General features: G+C 52.0%; 1 protein-coding gene across 5 annotated transcripts; it reads right to left on the bottom strand.

Moving 5' to 3' along the window:
- Positions 1–756: 756 nt before the first annotated feature.
- On the bottom strand, positions 757–19,383 carry FRMD8 (FERM domain containing 8). Of its 5 annotated transcripts, none has more exons than XM_075073275.1 (11): positions 19,298–19,383; positions 18,437–18,521; positions 17,037–17,204; positions 14,121–14,222; positions 13,590–13,648; positions 11,791–11,957; positions 9,361–9,579; positions 8,875–8,998; positions 8,326–8,472; positions 7,724–7,922; positions 757–7,126 (listed from the first exon to the last, which is right to left on the bottom strand). In XM_075073275.1, the coding sequence occupies exons 1-11, from the start codon at positions 19,301–19,303 to the stop codon at positions 7,005–7,007; spliced, it is 1,398 nt and encodes a 465-aa protein (XP_074929376.1). In that variant the 5' UTR covers positions 19,304–19,383; the 3' UTR covers positions 757–7,004. The 5 variants fall into 5 exon arrangements, with proteins under 5 accessions (XP_074929376.1, XP_032653735.1, XP_032653753.1 ...); XM_032797844.2 differs by having other exon boundaries at positions 8,875–9,016; positions 19,298–19,378; XM_032797862.2 differs by lacking the exon at positions 14,121–14,222 and having other exon boundaries at positions 8,875–9,016; positions 19,298–19,378.
- Positions 19,384–19,426: the final 43 nt, after the last annotated feature.

Genomic DNA, 19,426 nt, shown 5'->3' with positions numbered 1-19,426 from the left:
GACTTCTGCTCTTTTGCTGCTTGCTGTCTGTGTGACAAGAACCAGCAAAGTGGGAGGGTGGAGAGAAAGCCCTCTAACAGGTAGGATGTTAGACTAAGGCCTGGTCTACACCAGGGGGGAGGGAAGGATCGATCTAAGTTACACAACTTCAGCTCCATGAATAACGTAGCTGAAGTTGACATACTTAGACCCAGTCATCATGGTGTCTTCACTGCAGTGAGTCAACTGCTGCCGCTCCCCTGCGTCGACTGTGCCTGCACCTCTCGCGACGCTGGAGTACAGGAGTAGATGGGAGAGCGCTCGGAGGTTGATTTATTGCATCTAGACTAGATGCGATAAAAATCGATCACTGCCGAGCGGGTAGACATACCCTAAGACTTGAGGGACTGGGGTTTGATTCCCTGCTCTAATGCTGCCCTGTGTGACTTTGGGCAAGTCACTTAAATGGGGAAACCGAGGCACACAGCTATATGGGGATAAAAGCACTGCCCTATGTCCCAGAGGTGGGTGTGAAGTGCATTACAGATTGTGAAGTATTTAGATGCTGTGGGGATGGGGGCCAGAAGAGTACTTACGACAGAAGTAATTTCATAATGATCATAGATAAACTTTGAGAGACAACATGTGAAATGGGGTAACTGAAAACAAGCTCTCTCCTCCCTTCCTCAATCACATGCTGTAATTAACACTGCCCATCTTAACACCTGGTGTCTTAGGGAATACCTTTTATAAGCAGATCTCAAATTAGCACCTTACTTGTTGAAAACAGCCTCTTTATTATAAGAGTGATCTGTAGCATACAAAAGAAAAATATTAGTATATACACAATTTTTTGTTGTAAAAATTAAATTCACACAGAAATCAGTAAAAAGAGAAGGCCATTTTGTGTTGCATATCATAGATAGGTATGACATATTTCCAGTTCAGGGGAATTCAAACACACACACATGAATTAACACTTCCAGATACAAGATGCAATGAGCTCAAGACAGAATAATACAGTTCAGACAGATGTGCATAATAATTATTGGCTTGATTCTCCATTACAAGCTCGGGTCTCTGAGGGCAGAATCCAGCCTGGAAAGCACAACTCCTCCAGGTAACATTAGAATGATTTGCTTACTGGCTAGCAGAGGGAATACATTTCAGTCAAGTCACTTCCATGGCACTGCCTTTGAAGACACATTTACAAAGTGTTGGGCATATACTGATCTTAGACCCAGCTGTATGGATTGTGGTTTAAGACACATGTTGGCAATTTTATCCCGAAAGGCATCATGGCACCAGACAAACATGACATGTGATCTTGCCAAGAGTGAAAAATATGTATCTCACTCCACAGACTTCTTGAATTAAACATAGAAGGCAGGAATGAAAGGACCACGTATGCACAGAACCCAAAATTCACTCTATACAAAACAAAGGGGAGTTTAGAAAGCATGGTGTGAAGACATTTTTGGAATTTTTAAATAAAACAGGTCAGTGACAAAGTTATTTGGATTTAAATGGCATTCAGAGACCTAAACAATACAACAGCATCAGAAGGAGAAAGTGAACTGATGCCCAAAAGGGAAACCGACTAGTTTAATGGTAAATGCAGAACTGAGACACAGGATCAATGGTGAAAAATATAGTGGCTCTTCCAAATTCTCCACGTGGCAACTAGTTAGTGTTGTAGGTTTTTCAAAACCTATGTTAATAATATGGAGTTTTATGTTGATAATGGGCCAGAACATCAGCTGGTCTAAATCAATACAGTGATTCCAGGTGCTGTAAACAGCACAGCTTCAGTGAAGATCTGGAAGTGTGTCAGAGTCCGCAGCTGTTGTGAAATATACTGGGGGACAGGGAGGAAGACACACCAGGTGATCATTTGTAAAGTACTAGGGGGCATTATTTGCATCTGTGAAACCAAAACAGTAGCCCTTTGCCTTCCAAAAGTGAGAGGAAGTGGGTCCAGAGGTTGCCCAAGTGTAGTTAAAACACCCCTCCTGCGTTTTCAGCCAAACCTCAAACCAACAGCAGTGTTTACATTGTTTTAAAAAAAAAACTTGCAAACCCAAAACATTGCAGCCATTGTGCTAGAGTATGAAAACCTCAGTATGCAACTGACTTGTAACTGCCCTTGAGAAGAGAAAAAAATATAAAATGGGTTTAACCTCCCCCCCGCAAAAGACTTTTTGCCCAATTTTAATCATTAAGGGGGGAATTTTGAAGCATGGCCTCGTATTTAGGAGCACAAGTATCAGGCAATTCAGAGAGATCTGTGCTCCAAAATCGCTCAGGGGCTTTTTAGAAGTCTTCCCCATAGTTTGTAAGAAGAACTGTGGGGTCATTTTCAGACGGGATGTGACATACGACCTAGTAAAAGGAGGAATCCAGTTATGCAATCGCCAGCAGTTGCAAATGGATAACAGGCAAACTATTTTCTCCCTCGGCCCCTCCCAACCTGCTAACCACAAGCTGATCAGGAAGTGCAGAATGAAGGCCAAGCTCAGTGTTTTTAACAGCCCCCATGGCAGTCCCCAAAGCTGATCACAAAACAGGCATTGGCCAAAGCGCCAACTCAGCCTGAATCCAATCGCAGAGGGGGACTGGAACCTTGAATACTTTGGGCCTGGTTCCATCAGCCTCATGTAGCAATTTTACCCGAGTGCATGCAAGGACTCAGCGGTGTTTCACACCCACTTGCACTGCAGTGGACCTTCCATCAGATGCAGAACATAGGCATTTTGTCTGCTTTGAAGGCTTTTGCGGCATTAAAGAGACAAGATGCTTCAAGGTGCCTTCTACTGACATAACAGCCCAGAGTATTCAGGGTTCAGACACTAGGTGTCTCAGGTTTAACATGAATGATCCTCAGCCAAGAGTTTTCAACAGTGACTAAGGATTTTGGGTGCTTCAACTTTTGGCTACCCTTAAAAAGGGCCTCGTTTGCAGGAATTGCTGACCACCTGCTCTTTGAAAAGCCAGTACCATTGGAGGAGTCTCAGGCTGGACTTCTCCCAGACTCACTACTGAAACCCAGAGCCCTTGTGTTTAGCTGATCTGTGGCTCATTCACAGCTGCAGCGGTTCCCCCCCGTGCTCCACTCCAAATCTGCAAGAATCCACGGCTGCCTCACAAAGCCTTGTCCTTCAGTCTCATGGCACAAGACAGATCCCAGCCTTTGCATATGGGATATCAGAGTTCTCCTGCCCAGAGAACATGGCTGTCACCTTTAACCAGCATACTTTTCTTTTACCCCAGTGAAACTGGGATGCGTTCTGTGGTGTACCATTTCATTGCTCACATTAACATGTTGACTCTGCAGTACAGTGAGAAACTGCTAGGTACTCCAGGGAAGGTTCTAAGCCCCACCCCACCCCCAGTTTGAAACAGGATCATGCCCTGTATTTTTTTGCACAATTTTTTATTTTTACTCAAATCACTAGCAACCTCCACTTCCGCTCCATTCAGCGCTTGGAACTAGATTCACCACTGTCCTGCACCTTTGCACTAACAGGAACCACAGCACAAAGTGAGCACAAGATGCTTACTGGGTCAGAACAACTCTGGGGAAAAACAGAGCTGATCACAAATGTGGCTTGGAAGCAGAAGGGGCAGTGCCATCATACTGGGAGAACGGCTGGAGCCGGAGCACTGGCTGGCAGAGCTAGAAATCAGCCCAGGACCCAGATGAACCTAAGGCTGGAGCAAAATCATTTATGAAGTCCCTCTAGCAGATCACCTTTCCCACTGAGATGAGAAGGACAGAGCCCAACACTTGGATCCAAGCCCCAGCTGCAGAACCCCTAGTCACTGACTGACCTAGCACGAAGGCAGCGGCACACACTCCAGAAATACACTAATCAGGGGACTGCACATGCTACAAAGCCAGAGGGAAGTTAGACAACTTGTTAGTTGGGCCCAGCTAACCCACTGGTGCTTCCACCATGCCGTTATCTAAAAGCCTGCGGCATCAACGCCTCCTTCAGCACCAAGCCAGCCCTCCCAACACGCAGTGCTGTCCCTGACAAGAGCCAAAGCTTTGCATGCCATTTGGGTGCAAACGCAGCCAGGCCTGGCAAAGCAGCTGGCCTGCTTCCGCTAAGTGCTGCAGCTTTTCCAGCCAACCCTAAAAATAATTGGAGCCTAATTTTTTCCTTCCCTAAACTGAATCTTTCCCCCCCCGCCCCCCGCCCCTTACACTTTTGCTGTCAAACAGGTTCTGAAAGTAGCCAAGCCACTTGGTAACACACGGAAAAACTCTATCTTTCTACCTTACGATCCATGAACAAACTCTGCCCCAGAGGAAAGTCTGCTTATGCCTCCCACTCCTGCTGCCTCTGCATCAGCAATATCAGCGCTTAGCAACGCTGCAATGCCAGGAGGGCCCGAAGGAACGAGGACAAGACCACTTGGAAATTCCCAAGGGAAACTTGAGATGAACACTTCAACCCCTTAGGCAGTGACAGTCCCGCCCTCCAAGCAGTCTGATTGCTGATCAGTTTGGATGCTGGATTGGCACCGACAAGTGCTCAAAACCAACAGATGGGGACTAGTGCTTCTCCCCAAAGAAGTGAAGAGAATCCTACTGAAATTCAATGGGAGTTGGTGCCTGAAACCCTTTGGAAATCTAAGACACTGAGCTCAAAATGCCAGCCTCATCCCGAATGCACCATGGGCTCAGCTGCCAATCCCCAGGGGAAGAAGGCACAGCTTTTTTGGCACAAGTGCCACTAACAAGGGATAAGCAGTTTAGATCTATAGCTTATGGCCATTTACCCTCTCTAGGCAGCGCAGGGGAATGAACTGCCATCCAGGCTCAGTCCACGAGCAGTAACATCTGGTTCCCTGGTGGGGTGTGCTGAGAAGGCAACAAGCAAACTGTCGTGGTACAATCCCTAGAAAACCCTCACTGCTGTAGGAGAGAGATTTCCAAGGTGACGTGCATGATGGAGACTGGAGAGCACAGCAGCATGTGCTGTGCTTGTGCAGCTGAGGTGTGTGGCTGGCAGGTCTGTATGGCTTAAAGATTCTCAATACCCCTGGGTGATGTCCCTCCTTCCTCAGATTGCCCACACACACAAAACCACTGCCAGCCACCAAGGGTTTGTCCAGATGGGGAAATTGACATATTCCACTTTCACATTCTCAGCTTGCTTCCCACTCTCCAAACAGCACTGCAGTAAGCAAGGCTAAGGTTTCCAATCAGCACCCAATTCCCAGTGAAATTCAACAGGGGTTCAGAGACTAAATCCCCTCTGTCCCTTTAAACATCCCACCCTGAAAGGGTTTTTTCCATATTAAAAGGTTGTCTCCACCTACCCTAGATTGCACAGTGCAGATTTAAAAAGGGAGAGGGAGGTTAACAAGCAGCACAGTCATTTAATAAGCACCCACTAGAGCTCTTCCCCATTAGGGAAATAAAGCACCCACAGGAAAGTGTACAGTGCTGGGGTTTTAAGGCTAAGATTTTCAAAAATGAAGCAAGAGATTTAGATGCACAGCTCTTGTTAAAGTTAACAGGGCTGGTGTATCTAAACCCCTTTGGCTCAAGTCCAAACCACAGACACAGACTGAGCTGTTCAAAACAGCCTCTGTGTACTGAATGGATAGGGCAAAGCAGTGTGGATCCCTGGCATATGTCACCACACCCAACTTGAAATAGACTAACCAGCGGTCTCAGAAAGGCAAGGAGCTTGTTCCTTCCAACAGCTGCACGTCCAGCAAGGAAATCTGTTGCAGTCAATTACTGATCCTTTGTGTTAATACCCCAGCGTGTCTCATTCACGGCTGAACAAGGCTTCATGTGGGGGAGTCACCCATTTCCTGCACCAGCAACTCACTTGTCCAGCCATCGAAAAAAATATCCCATCAACAGAAAGGGCGATACATACAAACCCCTGCAAAAAGCGGGCTGAGTTCCTGGGGCAGGAAGTAGATGCAGGAGCCAGGAAGGGATTTTTAGGGCTGGTGAGATGTCCTGAGCTGATAGGCCCAGGAGGGTTGTTTCTCAGTGAAGCGTTGGCAGCAAAGCAATCTTCCCCACTTCACTTCACTGAACACCTGGTGCCTACCTCTCCTGGACTGAATTAGCCATGGACCAGAGGCAAGGCCAGCTTTGAAATCAGACTCCCCCAGCTGAATCGCAAAAAGGTCTTAAAGCTGCTACGCAGTCAGTTCACCCAGAAACGCAGGCAGGGTTATGTCAGAATCACGATCACCGCTTCCCCATCTGACTCCCACACAGGTTGGAAAATGGAACAACCCACCAGGGGATATAGCCAAGATGCCTCAATATTCTATCAGATGTGGAATGAACCAACGCCGCGCAGCCCTTCCCGCCCTGCGCGGGAGACCAGATGAATCCCTCCCCTCAAGGGAGGTGACATTCTGAGACAGGAGAGTTCCCCACTCAGGACAAGCGAGGTGCCGCAGGACCCTGATGTGCTGAACTGATGGGCACATGCAGGCAGGTTCTGGCCCTGCACTCTGTGAAGTCTGTGCTGACGGGACACTTCACCCCAGGGAGAGAGGCTCAGAGCTCTGGGGTAGGAACGATGCAGAGCGCGCTCACCATCAGGGCAGCAATCAGAGGTCTAGGAGCGCCGGGAGGGAGGGAAGAGATGATCTCAGAGCAATACTGGCTTGGCCAGGTGACATGGCTGCTTTTCCCCTCTTTTACATCGGTGCCAATTGAAATCAGCAGCGGCGTGCCAGCACACATACAGTAGAACCACACCGGGAGGCTTCCACCACCCAGGGGACGGAGGGGGTGTCACTGCCCAGCTGCAGAGAACACTCAAAGCAACATAACCAGAGGAGCCCAGGCACCTGAGGGCTCAGGCTGGAATGGCTGCAGAAGAGAGACTTTCGATGCAGCAAGCTGGGATCCCACTGGTATAAATTAACACAGAATAACTTAGAGAGGCACTAGGAGGAGAGCCAGTGTGCTGGGCACAGGGCATGCCCCTAGATGGATCGGTCCATTGCTCCCTGTGCACCGGCGAAGACGGCACTCAGCCCTGCTCCAGGCTCTCCGCTGGAGCCTGCACAGCTGAGTAGGAGGTAGCGCCATGCGAGAACTGGCGGGTGAAGAAGGAGGCTGTCCGCTTGGGTTTCACACGCTTTATCTCTTTACCTGGAGCCCAGGGAGCAGGTAAGAGGGTAGGGAGGAGAGATACAGGGACAAGTCAGCCCTGGATTCACTCACTGGATTCCACAGGGCCACAGCTTAATGGTGGGAGCTGAAAATGGCTAACAAAATGACTGTTTCCCCCGAGACACAGCTCCCGAGAGTCACAGCAGCACTTAAGGCAGGATTTGTGGGTTCTATTCTCACTAGGGGAAGTGGGGGGGAAGCTGGGAGCCAGGATGCCTGGGTTCTCTCACTGGCTCTGCAGGGAAGTAGGGTCTAGTGGTTAGAGCAGAGGAATGGGCGTCAGGACTCCTGGATTCTATCCCTGACTCTGGGAAGGGAGTTGGGTCTAGTGGGTTACAGTAGCAGGGGCTGGAAGCCAGGACACCTGGGCTCTATCCCAGGCTCTGCCACTGACTCACCCACCAGTTTGGTCCCTCCAGTAATGCTGGGGTGATAATGGAGCTATGAGACTTCACCGGGGGTGACTCGAGTGAGAGACACAGGAGGTTCCAGAGGACTGGTAGAGGGCAGGGCAGGCCCAGTTGTGGCTCCAAGCTGGGTGCAGCACCCCAGGATGAGCCCCCCCAACCCCCTTACCATCCTCAATGTAGTCTATGGTGGCGAGGTGCTGGATGCGGCTGCAGACCACACTGTTCTGCCGTCGCAGCTTGGGGCGCTGCTTGCTGGCCAGAGGTGGCAGCGTGGGGCTCTGGAGGGTGCTGTTCTCCAGGGCCGATGCCTCGGCTGCTGCATTCAGCTCCAGACAGTACTCGATAAGGCCGCTCATCAGCTCTGCCTGCAGGGAGAGGGGGTTGTCGGTTAGCTGGGCCTTCCTCACTAGGGCGCAGCGGGGACTGGCGGGCTCAGGGAGGTAGGGAATTGGACAGGAGGCCATTCCTCTACATGGGCACAAGGTCTGATCGGGCCCCATGCAGGGAGGATTGGCTGGCTCAGGGAATGGGACCTGGAGACTTCCCCCTCTAACCCAGCCCCAAGGAGAGCCTGTTCCCAGTCGGGTGGCTGTTTTTTGGCCTGTGAAACAAATCCAGGCTGCAGCAGGGGAAGACAGCCAGTGTGCTGTGACGGGAGCATTGCTCTAGCACTGACTATACCCCCTGCTGCTCGCTGGCAGCCTCCATGGGGTGGCCAGATGCTGGATGGAGCCCAGAAACCGAAAACACCCCAGAGATCCCAGTCACCTGCTTGGAGTAAATCTTCAGCAGCTTGTTGACCAGGATCCCTTCGTTTTCCCCATCAAACTCCAGCCAGAGGATGTGCTCTTCCTCCTCATCGGGGTACGTGTGGTCCCACGAGAGCTCCTGGAACCGCAGGCCCAGCAAGACGTGCTGCCATAGAAAGAGGGATGGAGCATGGGATCTCTCTTCCCCCAGGGAGTGCCAGCTATAATCCAGCCCTAGGGAGGGGGGACTGGTTGACTGGCTTTGGGGGTGGAGAATGGGACATGGGGTCTTTCCCTTCTAGGGGGCATTGGCTGTGATCCAGCCCCATAGCAGGGGGACTGGCTGGCTCAGCACAGTGGAAAACAGAGCACACACATGGGCAGTATTAGGAGGCAGTAGAGTGTGCGGGGAGCGGTACTAGGGGGCTCTGGGCGGTCCAGGGAGGATCTGGGCAGCATTAGGAGGTGCTGTAGGGATACGGGGGATCCAGAGGCAGCCCCCAGCCATGTTCCTGTGCACAGCTCTCATGCACCCCCCCACCACTGGAGATCCCCTGATCAGCCTTACCTTCTCCTTGCTATCTATGACGTACACACCCTCCAGGCTGATGGCGACCGACACTGCCTTGCGCCCTCCCCGGTGGAGGAAGCCCTGGGCTGGCTTGTCAATCTCCCCATAGAAGAAAGCGCAGCTGGAGAGAGACACACACCTGTTGCACCAGGGCAGGTAGGCCTCGCACGAGGAAGTGCTCGGATTGCACAAGCGCTCACTAACAGGACTGGGAAGACTTGGGGATTTGTCCCCCTGGGCACAATATTCCTCTCCCAGGTCCCCCAACCCACAGACTGCAAAGACACAGATTACGAGATCTTGTCATGCTACGGCCAGGAAATGGTTCTTGCACAACTAGGTCCCTGCCGAGGGGCATAGGCAGACCGCGAACGGGGAAGATGGTGGGATTGCTGGACTGGGATTGCCAAAAAAAACCCCTCCCCTCATACTGACAGGTACAGGAGTTACCAGCTTATTCTGCAGCCAAGTGTGCAGACTCACCCATAGTATGGCAGCTGGTGGCACCTCTGCAGATAGACCCAGTAGTGCTGGCGCAGAGCCTCAGGCTCCTCGCAGGCTGCCTCCTCCCGCACTGCTTGGTAGGCCTGGAGCAGCCCCTGCTCGTAGGCTGGCTGCTTGGCCCCCCGCTTCCACAGCGCCGTCAGCAGGCTGTGCCCCCGCCGGCACAGGTGAGCGGGCAGGAAGGCCTCCAGCTTCTCCCTGCAGGGACAGCACAGCTCTCAGAACAGGGGGGGAGCAGCCCCCCCATAACCCCCAGGCTAAGACAGCTCCCTCCTCTTCAGCCCCTCCACTCCTGGGCTATGACACTTCCCTCCCCATAACCCTCTTTACTGAGATTCCATGCTCCCCCATTACGGGAGCCTCCTGGTCCAGTTAACCATCCCCCCTGCTCTCCAGCTGAGATTATAACGTGTGTGGATACCAGTGAGGAAGGGAGCCAGGACTCCTGGGTTCTATTCCGAGCTCTGCCACAATCAGGATCAGAAGCATCACAGCTTACAGAATATTTACAAGTACATCCCTGGCATCATCTCCGTTCTGCACACAGACAGGCCGGTGGAGGGCACATTTTAAACAGCTGCAACTAGACTCACCAGGAGAGGTGGGTGTTGCAATGCTCCACGCATCACCTCCTGAATAGCACCATTGTTCACAAGCAAGCCCAGATAAGCTGCCCCACAATCAGAGCATTGCTGGGTGGGACAGTGAGCCATTATCCTGGCTCAGGATCCCAGCCAATCTCGCATTCTTTGGGAGCGAGTGAGCTGCGTGGGATCAGCAGACCCCCTACTGGGAGCGTCCAGCTGCACAGAGTGGGGGAAACCTTCTTCATTCGCCAGCATCACTCCAAGCATGGGAAAGCACATTCAGCAGTGGGACTAGAAGCTGGTGCTCCTCGATTCTATTCCCAGCTCCAGGAAAGGAATGAGGTCCAGTGGTTAGAGCAACAGGGGGCTGGGAGCCAGGATTCCTGGGTTCCATTCCCAGTTCTGGGACGGAAGTATACTCAACTAGATTATGGACGTCAAACATACAGCCTGCAGACCAAGCATGGCCTGTATGATGTATCTGTGGCTTGCATAACATTCCAATGGTACAAAATCTCAAGCTTCCCAATGTCACCGGAGTGTGATTGATAGTACAGTACCTGCCTGAGTCTGCCAAGAGCTCAACACAATAGCTCAGAGATGGATTGAGGGGAATGCCCTGAGTGCAAGCAACACAGTGAGGCCTGCCTGAGTCTACAGAGAGCCTTAACCAATTGCTTTGTGTATGTGTGTGTGTGTGTGGGGGGGAACTGCCCTGAATGTAACTGACACACCTGAGTCTCTAATGATACTCTAAAGGGTCCACTCCCCATGACACACACTAATCTCACTGGAGGTCGAGCTCTTAGATGAGAAGTGTCAGACTATTCCATGGCTGATCATTTTAGCAAATGGAAAGGGGGAGGGGGTGAGAAGCAACTGTTGTAGGGAAGGGAGAGAAGAAAGAAGGAGCGCAAGAGAAAGAAAGATGGGAGAATGAAGAAGCAAAGTGGGAAAACAACAGTCAGCCTACAGCTTTGCTACTGGACCGATATTGTGCGCAGGAACAGAAGCGTAGCTGCCACAGCTTGCAAAGCCTCTACACTCAACTCAATGGCATTTCTCTGTATAGACACAACCATCGTTTTTGACTGCTGCATCTGACCGTTACCAAAATTTCAGGAAATGTTCTAGGCATCAATGGCCAGAACCCAATGGATTGGGGGGGGGGGGGGGAATGAAAAACCACAAGGGGAAAATATGGAGGACACATGGAGCCTCTGCTTCATGTGATTCACAGCGCCAGGGTCAAGCACTTGTGCATAAATCAAACAATTAGTTGATGGCTCTATTAACACCTTCAGCATAACACCACCCTGCTTCTCTCTGCTCGTCCTCCCAAGAGTAACACATTAGCATCCCAAATGACTAATTGCCCAGATGGAAAGAATAAAAGGGGTGGGGGGGAAATAGGAGCATGCACACAACCCCTGGCACAGGGAGGAGAATGGGAGACCCTGATATGGGGGTAGGGGGACTGCGTGGCATCCAAAACCCCTAGCATAGGGAAGAGGGCTTTTCTGAGAGGGTGCCCCTGAGCTGAAGGGTGGCACCTAGAGAACTGTGGAGGGATGTATGGAGCCCCTGTGCAATGCGCTTGGCCTACGCAAGCTACCAAGCATACAGCCCCCCTAGTAACTGCATAAAAACTGCTCTCCCCTTGCTCCCAGGGCCAGACCCACCCCAACCCCAACGGGAGACCTACCGGGCATCTAAGAGGGAGCACATAGCCCTGAGTTTATACCCTGGCACACAGTTAAAAGGCTGATCCTCCAGACGACTGACACCTCTGCTCTAGACAATTCCCCCTCAACCCCCTTACTTCAAGGCACAGGCCGTATGCTGGTCCTGGTCGTAGGGACCCAGTTGCAGCCTGCAGACCAGGGCCCCCAGCTGCTCGCAGTCCTCCATATCACACGGGTAGCGTCCCTCCAGGATGTTGAACTTAGCCTCTTCGTAGAGCAGCCGGAGGACAGCCTCATTTTCGATCTGCAGGCCAAAGGGTGTGATCAAAGCTAAGGCCAGAGAGTGGCTCCAGTTCCACCTCTGGCTCAAGCTGGGCTGCCTGGGAGGTTAATTTTAAGGCCAAAAGGGCTCAGTCAATCATCTAGTCTGCTCTCCCGTCTGACACAGGCCATTACATTTCACCCAGCTACCCCTGTATTGAGCCCAGTCCCCGATCGATCTCTTCCAGCCTTGATGTGACAGCTTCAAAAGATGGAGACTCCGACACTCCTCTTGAGAATTCGTTGCAGTGGTTAATCACCTGCACTGTTAAAAACTGGTGCCTTATTTCTAACTGGAACATGTCCACCTTCAGCTTCCACCCAGTGGTTCCTCTTCTGCCTCTCCTTGCTAGTTAAGAGTCCTGTAGTGAAGCTGGCTGGGAAGCAATTCCATTGCATGGAAAAATTTGAAGTTTCAACATTTGTTTTTGTTCTGATGGGAGAAGGAAACTGAAACTTTTCAAAATTTCTCCTGCCCCCCACCCTGTAGGATAGAAGCACTTGAATGTGGGTCCCTTACATCCAACACCCTGCTCCTAATCTAAATCTGGCAGAGCAAGGACTTGAACCTGGGTTTCCCACATCCCAGGAAAGTGCTCTAACCACTGCACTACTGGCCTGCCTCTCTCTTGGTGGCCCTCCCAGGCCTGGAGAAGTTTTCCCTGCTACATGCGTCAAAATGGGTTTCTGCAGAGTTTTGGTTTCCACAATCTGGCATTTTCCAAATACAAATCATTTTGTTGACAAATTCCCAACTAGTTCTATCGTTTTGGTATGTGGGGTTTGCTCCCCAGGAAGATTTCCCACATTAACAGATCCTCTCTCAATCTGCTTTGTAGTAAAACGAACAGACTGAGCTGCTTCAGTCTCTCGCTGCATGGCACTGGAAACAGAGTTAAATTAAACTGAATTTACAACATCTCCAGAGGAGCTGGAACCAGCTAGAATTCAAATCTGTGGTTAACCAGTGTGACATTCCCACTGTAGATGATGCCTAAGGAACCAGAGCAGGAGGCCGAGGGACTGATTTGACAGCTCGACACAAAGTCCAGAACACCAGGTTGGTCGCAGCAAGATTTTACAAAAGCCTAGAAACAGAGCAGATGTTTTTGTAGGAGGAATGCTCTTAGGGCCCGACACTGGGACACAGGACACCTGGGTTCTATTCCTGGCTCTGCCACCGACTCCCCTGTGTGACCTTGGGCAAGTCACTTTCCCTCTCTGTGTCTCAGCTTCCCCATTCGTGTAACAGCAAAAATAATCCCCCATCTCTCTAGGACTGTCTCTCAGCATGTACCCATGCAGTGCCCCACATGACGCGGCCTTCACCTCGGGTAAGGGATGGTCTGTGCGGTGCCTGGCACAACAGGGACCATGATGAGGGCTGCCAGGGAGGGGACACCTGTGCAGCGCTACTGCAACAGAAATTGTGAATAACAAGGCTGGGATTTCCCGACAACCCCATCTCTTGTGGGCTTGCAGTAGGTTAGGCTCTTAACTCCCCAGATAATCAGAGGCTAAATAATAAGTTGATCAATATGCAAAAGGCCTTGCCACACAGTCAGAGGTGAGTAACACCAGCAGAGGAGACTCAGATAGGAGCCTATATGCTCACCTGCAGCTCCCTTCTCTTCGGGAAAAACACGTTCCTTCTGAACTGCAGGGAAGGCTCATCTGGGAGACAAGAGAGACCCCAGTAAAGACATGTACGTGGCCCAAGAGTCTGTTTTCCCACCACCTCCTGGAAACTAGGCAGTCAGCCAGGCCAGATACAAAGGTCAGAGCCGGGAAGAGAACCCCAGAATCCCAGCTACCAACCTCACTAGACTCCCTCCCCTCTCCCAACTGGGTATGGAAACCCAGAGCCCTGACTCCCACTCCCTGCTCTAACCCACTAGATGCGTCCCCTCCCCCAGCTGGCACTAGAACCTATGATTCCTAACTCCCAAAGCTTTCACCCACTTGATCACTTCCCTCTAGGAGTCCTGGCTCTTTTCACACACACCCAGCTCTAGCCATTGGCGTACACTCCCCTCTGTACAACTAAGCCAGGCAGGATGAGCTCAGCAATTGGAGGAGGGCATTCCAAGGTCGAGGCAGGGGTGTCAGCGGGCCAGAAAGGAGCGAGGAAGCTTCGCACACGCACCCTGCATGATCTCATCCTCCTGGCAATCAGTGAAGCGCAAGAGCAGCTCCTGCCACTGGCGGCACACCTTGTACGGCTGGTGCTTCGGCTTCAGCTGCACCTCTAAGACAGAAAGAGAGAGTCTCTAAAAGAGCATCAGCCCTGCAGCCCAGGAGCCAGATGCAGAGTCAATTATCCAGGGAACCCAGCCCGAAGTTGTTATTAATACAACTGTGGAACCCCAGAGTCCTGGCTCCCAACCCCCACTACACCCACTCTCCTCCCCCCACTATGAATAGTGCACACCCCAGAATGGGGCTCCAATCTTGGTTGGGATCTCTAGGAACTACCAATAATGCACATCCCATAAAGAGCCCCTGCTGTCACCTGGGTCCTCTAGGCACTACCATAATAGAAATAAAAGACCAGCCCTCCTAAACCACTTATAACCTACTAAATTCAACGCTGCCAGGGCCCAGGGACAGTCAGTGGGTGGGGTGGGAAGGGAGAACTCACCGTCCCTCCCCCTTTTGTGAATGCTCCCTCTGTCCCCACAGACTGGCCATTGGAGTCCCAAGCAGGAGATGCAAAGGCCATTCACACAGCAGGTTGGGATGCCACAGGGGGAGACAGTGCTTCTAACCGAGGGCAGCAGAAGCACAGGTGGCAATGGAGACTGGCAGATGGAAAACATCCCCAAAACTCACTGATCTGAAGCATAATCCACTTTCTGCAATTCTTGATAGTGCACCTGTTGGCATAGCTAAGGCTGTCTGTCTGTCAGCCTGTGGGAGGGGGGGCTCAAGGCTGGGAGTGGGGAGGAATGTCCTTACCTCGAGAGGGAGAGGACCACCGGAACCGGCCAGCAGGTCCCTGCAGCTCCTAGGTGGAGGGGCCAGGGGGCTCTGTGCATTGCCCCTGTCTGCAGGCATTGGCCCTGCAGCTCCCATTGGCTGTGGTTCCTGGCCAGTGGGCGCTGCAGAGCCAGCACAGAGACCCCCTGGCCTTCCCTCCTCCTAGGAGCTGCAGGGACATGCTGGCTGCTTCCAGGGAGCAGCACGGAACTGGGTAAGGCGCCTGCCAGCCCTGCCAACCCTCCCCCTGAACACCCGCGGCCCGCTCCCCCTCCCTCGAGCACCCGCGGCCCGCTCCCCCTCCCTCGAGCACCCGCGGCCCAAGTTTTAGTCAGGGGTATATAGTATAAGTCACGGACAGGTCACGGTCCGTGAATTTTTGTTTACTGCCCGTGACCTGTCCGTGACTTTTACTAAAAATACCTGTGACTAAAACGTAGCCATAGTCACAGCATCTAGGCACCTGGACAGAGACTGAGCCCTAATGACAGATGCAACACCTTATACTAATAGTAATGCTGGCTTCCAGGCTCTGTGCTCTAACCACTAGACCCCACGCCCCTCCCAGAGCTGGGGATAGAACCTAGAAGCCCTGACTCCCAGTCTCCCTTCACACTGGAGGGCATCAAACCCAGCAATACTGGATGCAGCTGCTAAAAAGCCTGAGATGCTAAGTTTTGAAGACAGTCAGACATTGCTGGGACTCCTAATACCAGGAGAGGGTCAATGAAAACCAGCAGGCTGGGGAGATTGGGGGAGGTCTGAGAGAGTAAGCAAGAAACATCGGACAGGTTACAGCAGGGCTGTGCTAGGGATGGGAAGCTGATGGGAGATAAGGGAACAGATGTAAGTCAGGTGACAAAGACATCAGCCAAGCTAGCTGGAACAGTGCCATGAAATGATTCATTTTGCCTGGATGTTCCTTGGAAGTTTCCGTTCTGCTCCCGACATGCTCCCAGCTGGGAAGACTCAGGCTCAACAGCCCCAGATTAACCCACTGCCTGCCATTCAACACTTCCTGCTAACAACCCTCTGGCCGGGGGCTCAGGCACCACAGGGCAGAGCCAGTTGAAGGACTTTTGCACGGGGTTCCTGGTTGCACTTAAAGCAAATGATTGTCCAGTAGGTGTGCAAAAGAAGGACTGTTACTAGTGTTCATCACAGTAAATCAATGTAACATCATATGCTCAGTGAGAAACTGTATCAACAGTCCCTGCACCCCACTCTAGAGGCAGCCGTCCCTCAGTCCCACCGAGGGACCGATTCCAAAAGCAATTTATTACAAACACAACAGTTGCTTTGACAACAGTTGAAATGCAGCCACCTCTGGGGTGATGTTTATACAGGGTTCCCTCACTCAGCACAGAGATGTGGCCACCTCTGGGGTGAGGCGCAGAGGCTGTTTAGAACAGAAAGCATTTCAGAACCTCTATTTAGGAACACAGGTGGATGGATACAGGAAGTTTCCTCATTCCTTATTTATTTTAACAAACAATGGCTGAGTCACACAACAGCCAGGGGACACATTTCCAACCCACCTGAAATCAAACAGCAACCATTTACTACGGAAATAGACAATGCAAAGTGAGAAGCAGATAAATACTTTGTCAGGGAAAGACAGGGCAGGCTAATGATTGCAGCACAGGACCAGGAGTCAGGACTCCTGGGTTCTATGCCCAGATCTGGGAGGGCAGTAGGTCTAGCAGTCAGAGCACTGGGCCGAGAGTCAGGACTCCTGGGATTTATCCCGAGCAATAGAAGGGGACTGTGGCTTAGTGATCAGAGCTGGGAACCAGATTGCTGGATTCCATTCCCTGCTCTGGGAGGGGTGGCCTAATGGTTAGAGTGGAGGGAACTGGGAGTCAGGACCCCTAGGTTCCATTGCCAGCTCCACCAATGAATCTACACATGACCTCAGACCAATCCCTTCCCCTCTCTGTGCTTAAGTTTCCCCTGTAAAAGGGGGTGATGAGACTTGCAAAGTCTTGGGTAATGCCACAGTAGAGAAGGCTATGCACAGGCCCCGCCCCCCCAGGTGATAGGAGTAACATAAGAGATCCTGACAACGAACCAAGCACCTCACCAAGCAAGGGAGAGATGAGCCACAGGGCAAAGACGTCCATGGCACACTCAGGAAGCTGCAGGGCGTCCCGGACGATGCGATGTAGCTCATGAACAGTGACAGACATCAGACTGTCCACGCTCAGCTGCACCATAGTGTCATCGATCAGATATACCAGGACATCCACCGCTAAGAGGAGAGCAGAGGGTCACAGTTTTCCTGTTTCATGAAAGTTTTTGATATCCCAAAGAATTTTCCATCCCAAACTAAGATAAAAAGTCAAAAAACATGAACATTTTCACAAACAAAAGAGTTGACAAAGTTCAGTCCAGATCAGTGTTGATGCATTTCAGTTTCGATCTTTTTTAATCTACATTTGCTAAAATTTCCAAACACCACATCATTTTGACTCAAACCCTCAGAACTCTCTGGTTCAAAAAAGACGACACAGCCTGTTAACCGCAAAACAGTTTATTTTCCCAAAAGTTTTTGAGCTCGGAGATTTGTCAAAACCGACCCCGTTTCATGAACAGTTTTGGTTTTGGCAAAGTTGAATCTTTGGGTGACAGACAATGCGTGGAAAAAGTCCTGACCTGATGTAGCCATGACCCAGCTGACTGAACAGAGGCCCAAGAGTTGGCTTACATCAGGGGTTCTCAAACTGGGTGTCGGGACCCCTCAGGGAGTTGTGAGGTTATTACATAGGGGGTCACAAGCTGTCAACCTCCACCCCAAACCCTGCTTTGCCTCCAGCATTTATAATGGTGTTAAATATATAAAAAGTGTTTTTAATTTATAAGGGGGGGGGTCACACTCAGAGTTTTGCTATGTGAAAGGGGTCACCAGTAAAAAAGTTTGAAAGCCACTGGCTTACATCAATCTTTATGCTCAACTCCAGGGCATTTCTCTGTCTGTAACATGGTAGCTTTTGAACGCTATATCCGAGTCGCTCCAAAATTTCCAGTAATATTCTAGGCAGATCCCTCTAGAACTTGGTGAAAAACAGTCACAAAAACTGGAAAGGGAAAAATGGGAGGCCATATACAGCCCTGGCATGGGGGGAAAAAGGGAATGGGGATGCAGGAGTTCCTGAAGAGGAGGAGGATGGGAGCATGGCATACTGGGAGGTGGGGGGAAGGGGTGATGCAGAAATGGAGAGACGTAAGGAGCCCAGGGTGTGTAATGAGTTCAGCCTACACAAGCTATGAAGCGTGAGACGCTCTAGTAAACCCAATCCCGGAGTTTGGGACAAAAACCAAGAGTGTTGCCTCTATTTACCCCCCAGCCCCACTCTAGAGCCCATTCCCCTCCCAAAGCTGGGAAAAGAACCCAGGGGTCCTAGCTCCCAATCCCTAACCCCAAACCACCAGACAACCCACCCTCCTCTAAGAGACACCACCTGCCTTCCAAATGTCACCTACATCGGGCACACGTGGAGGAGATGCTGCTTCGACGCGAGCGATCGGCCAAGCTGGGGGGGACAGCAGCCCCATCTGCGCCTTCCATCTGCAGACACACAAACATCGGTGGGGGGGGGGAGAAAAGGTTCAGATCTTGATGGGGGTTGTCACCAAGAGACACCCCCAGGCATAGAGTGTTTTTCGGGGGCGGGCCCATTGGGGTAAACAGCTCCAGGGGCTTCGAGGAGAGCATATAGATGGGAGCCAAGCCCCAGGGAACCTGGACTGGTGTGGGGGAGGGCGTTGCTGGACCCAAGCAGGGGATAGGAGCCTCCAGCTAGAAGTGTAAGCACCCACTAGTTAGGTATCTTAGCAGCACTGGGAGACCCTTGGGTGTGGGGGAAAAGACCAGTGGATGGGGGGAGGATGGGAGCCCCCGGGCAGGAAGCCACGGATATCCCTGGACCTTGCAGGGGGAGGAGATCCTGGGGCTCTGCATGCTCCCCAAGGTTGGGAGCCGTCTAGATGGGTGGCGGGGTCACTGATGGCCCTTTGGAAGAGGGGGTGCCGGGCCACAGGGGAGTCGGCTCAAGGAGGAGGGGTGCAGGTCCCCACAGCAGAGGTGGCAGAGGGTCCCCTGCGGGGGCGGGACAGACGGGCTCGAGTGTGAGAGGGATGCGGGGCTCCAGAGCGGGGGAGGAGGGAGAACATTGGGTATCTTGGGTTGGAGGAAGTGCGGGGCACTGGGAGGAATGGGCAGAGGGTCCCTGGTGGGGAGCAGGTGCTGGGCCCCAAAGCGGGAAGCCTGGGGAACCCCTTGGGTGGAAGGGAGCCCAGACCCCCGGAAGGCCCCAGGGGCCCTCCACTCAACCCCCCTCTCACCTCCATGGCGCCGTTGCTCGCCGCCCGCCCGAATCTCTCCCGCTCCCTGCCTGGGTCTGTGCAGCTGGAAGCAGCGCGGGCGGCTTGTCCCGGAAGCTGGAGGGAGAGATGTTCCGCCCAATCCCCGCC

Source organism: Chelonoidis abingdonii, chromosome 17, assembly GCF_003597395.2.
Source record: "Chelonoidis abingdonii isolate Lonesome George chromosome 17, CheloAbing_2.0, whole genome shotgun sequence".
In the NCBI taxonomy this organism is placed as follows: Eukaryota; Metazoa; Chordata; order Testudines; family Testudinidae; genus Chelonoidis; species Chelonoidis abingdonii.
This window is presented reverse-complemented; position numbering and strand designations above follow the sequence as displayed.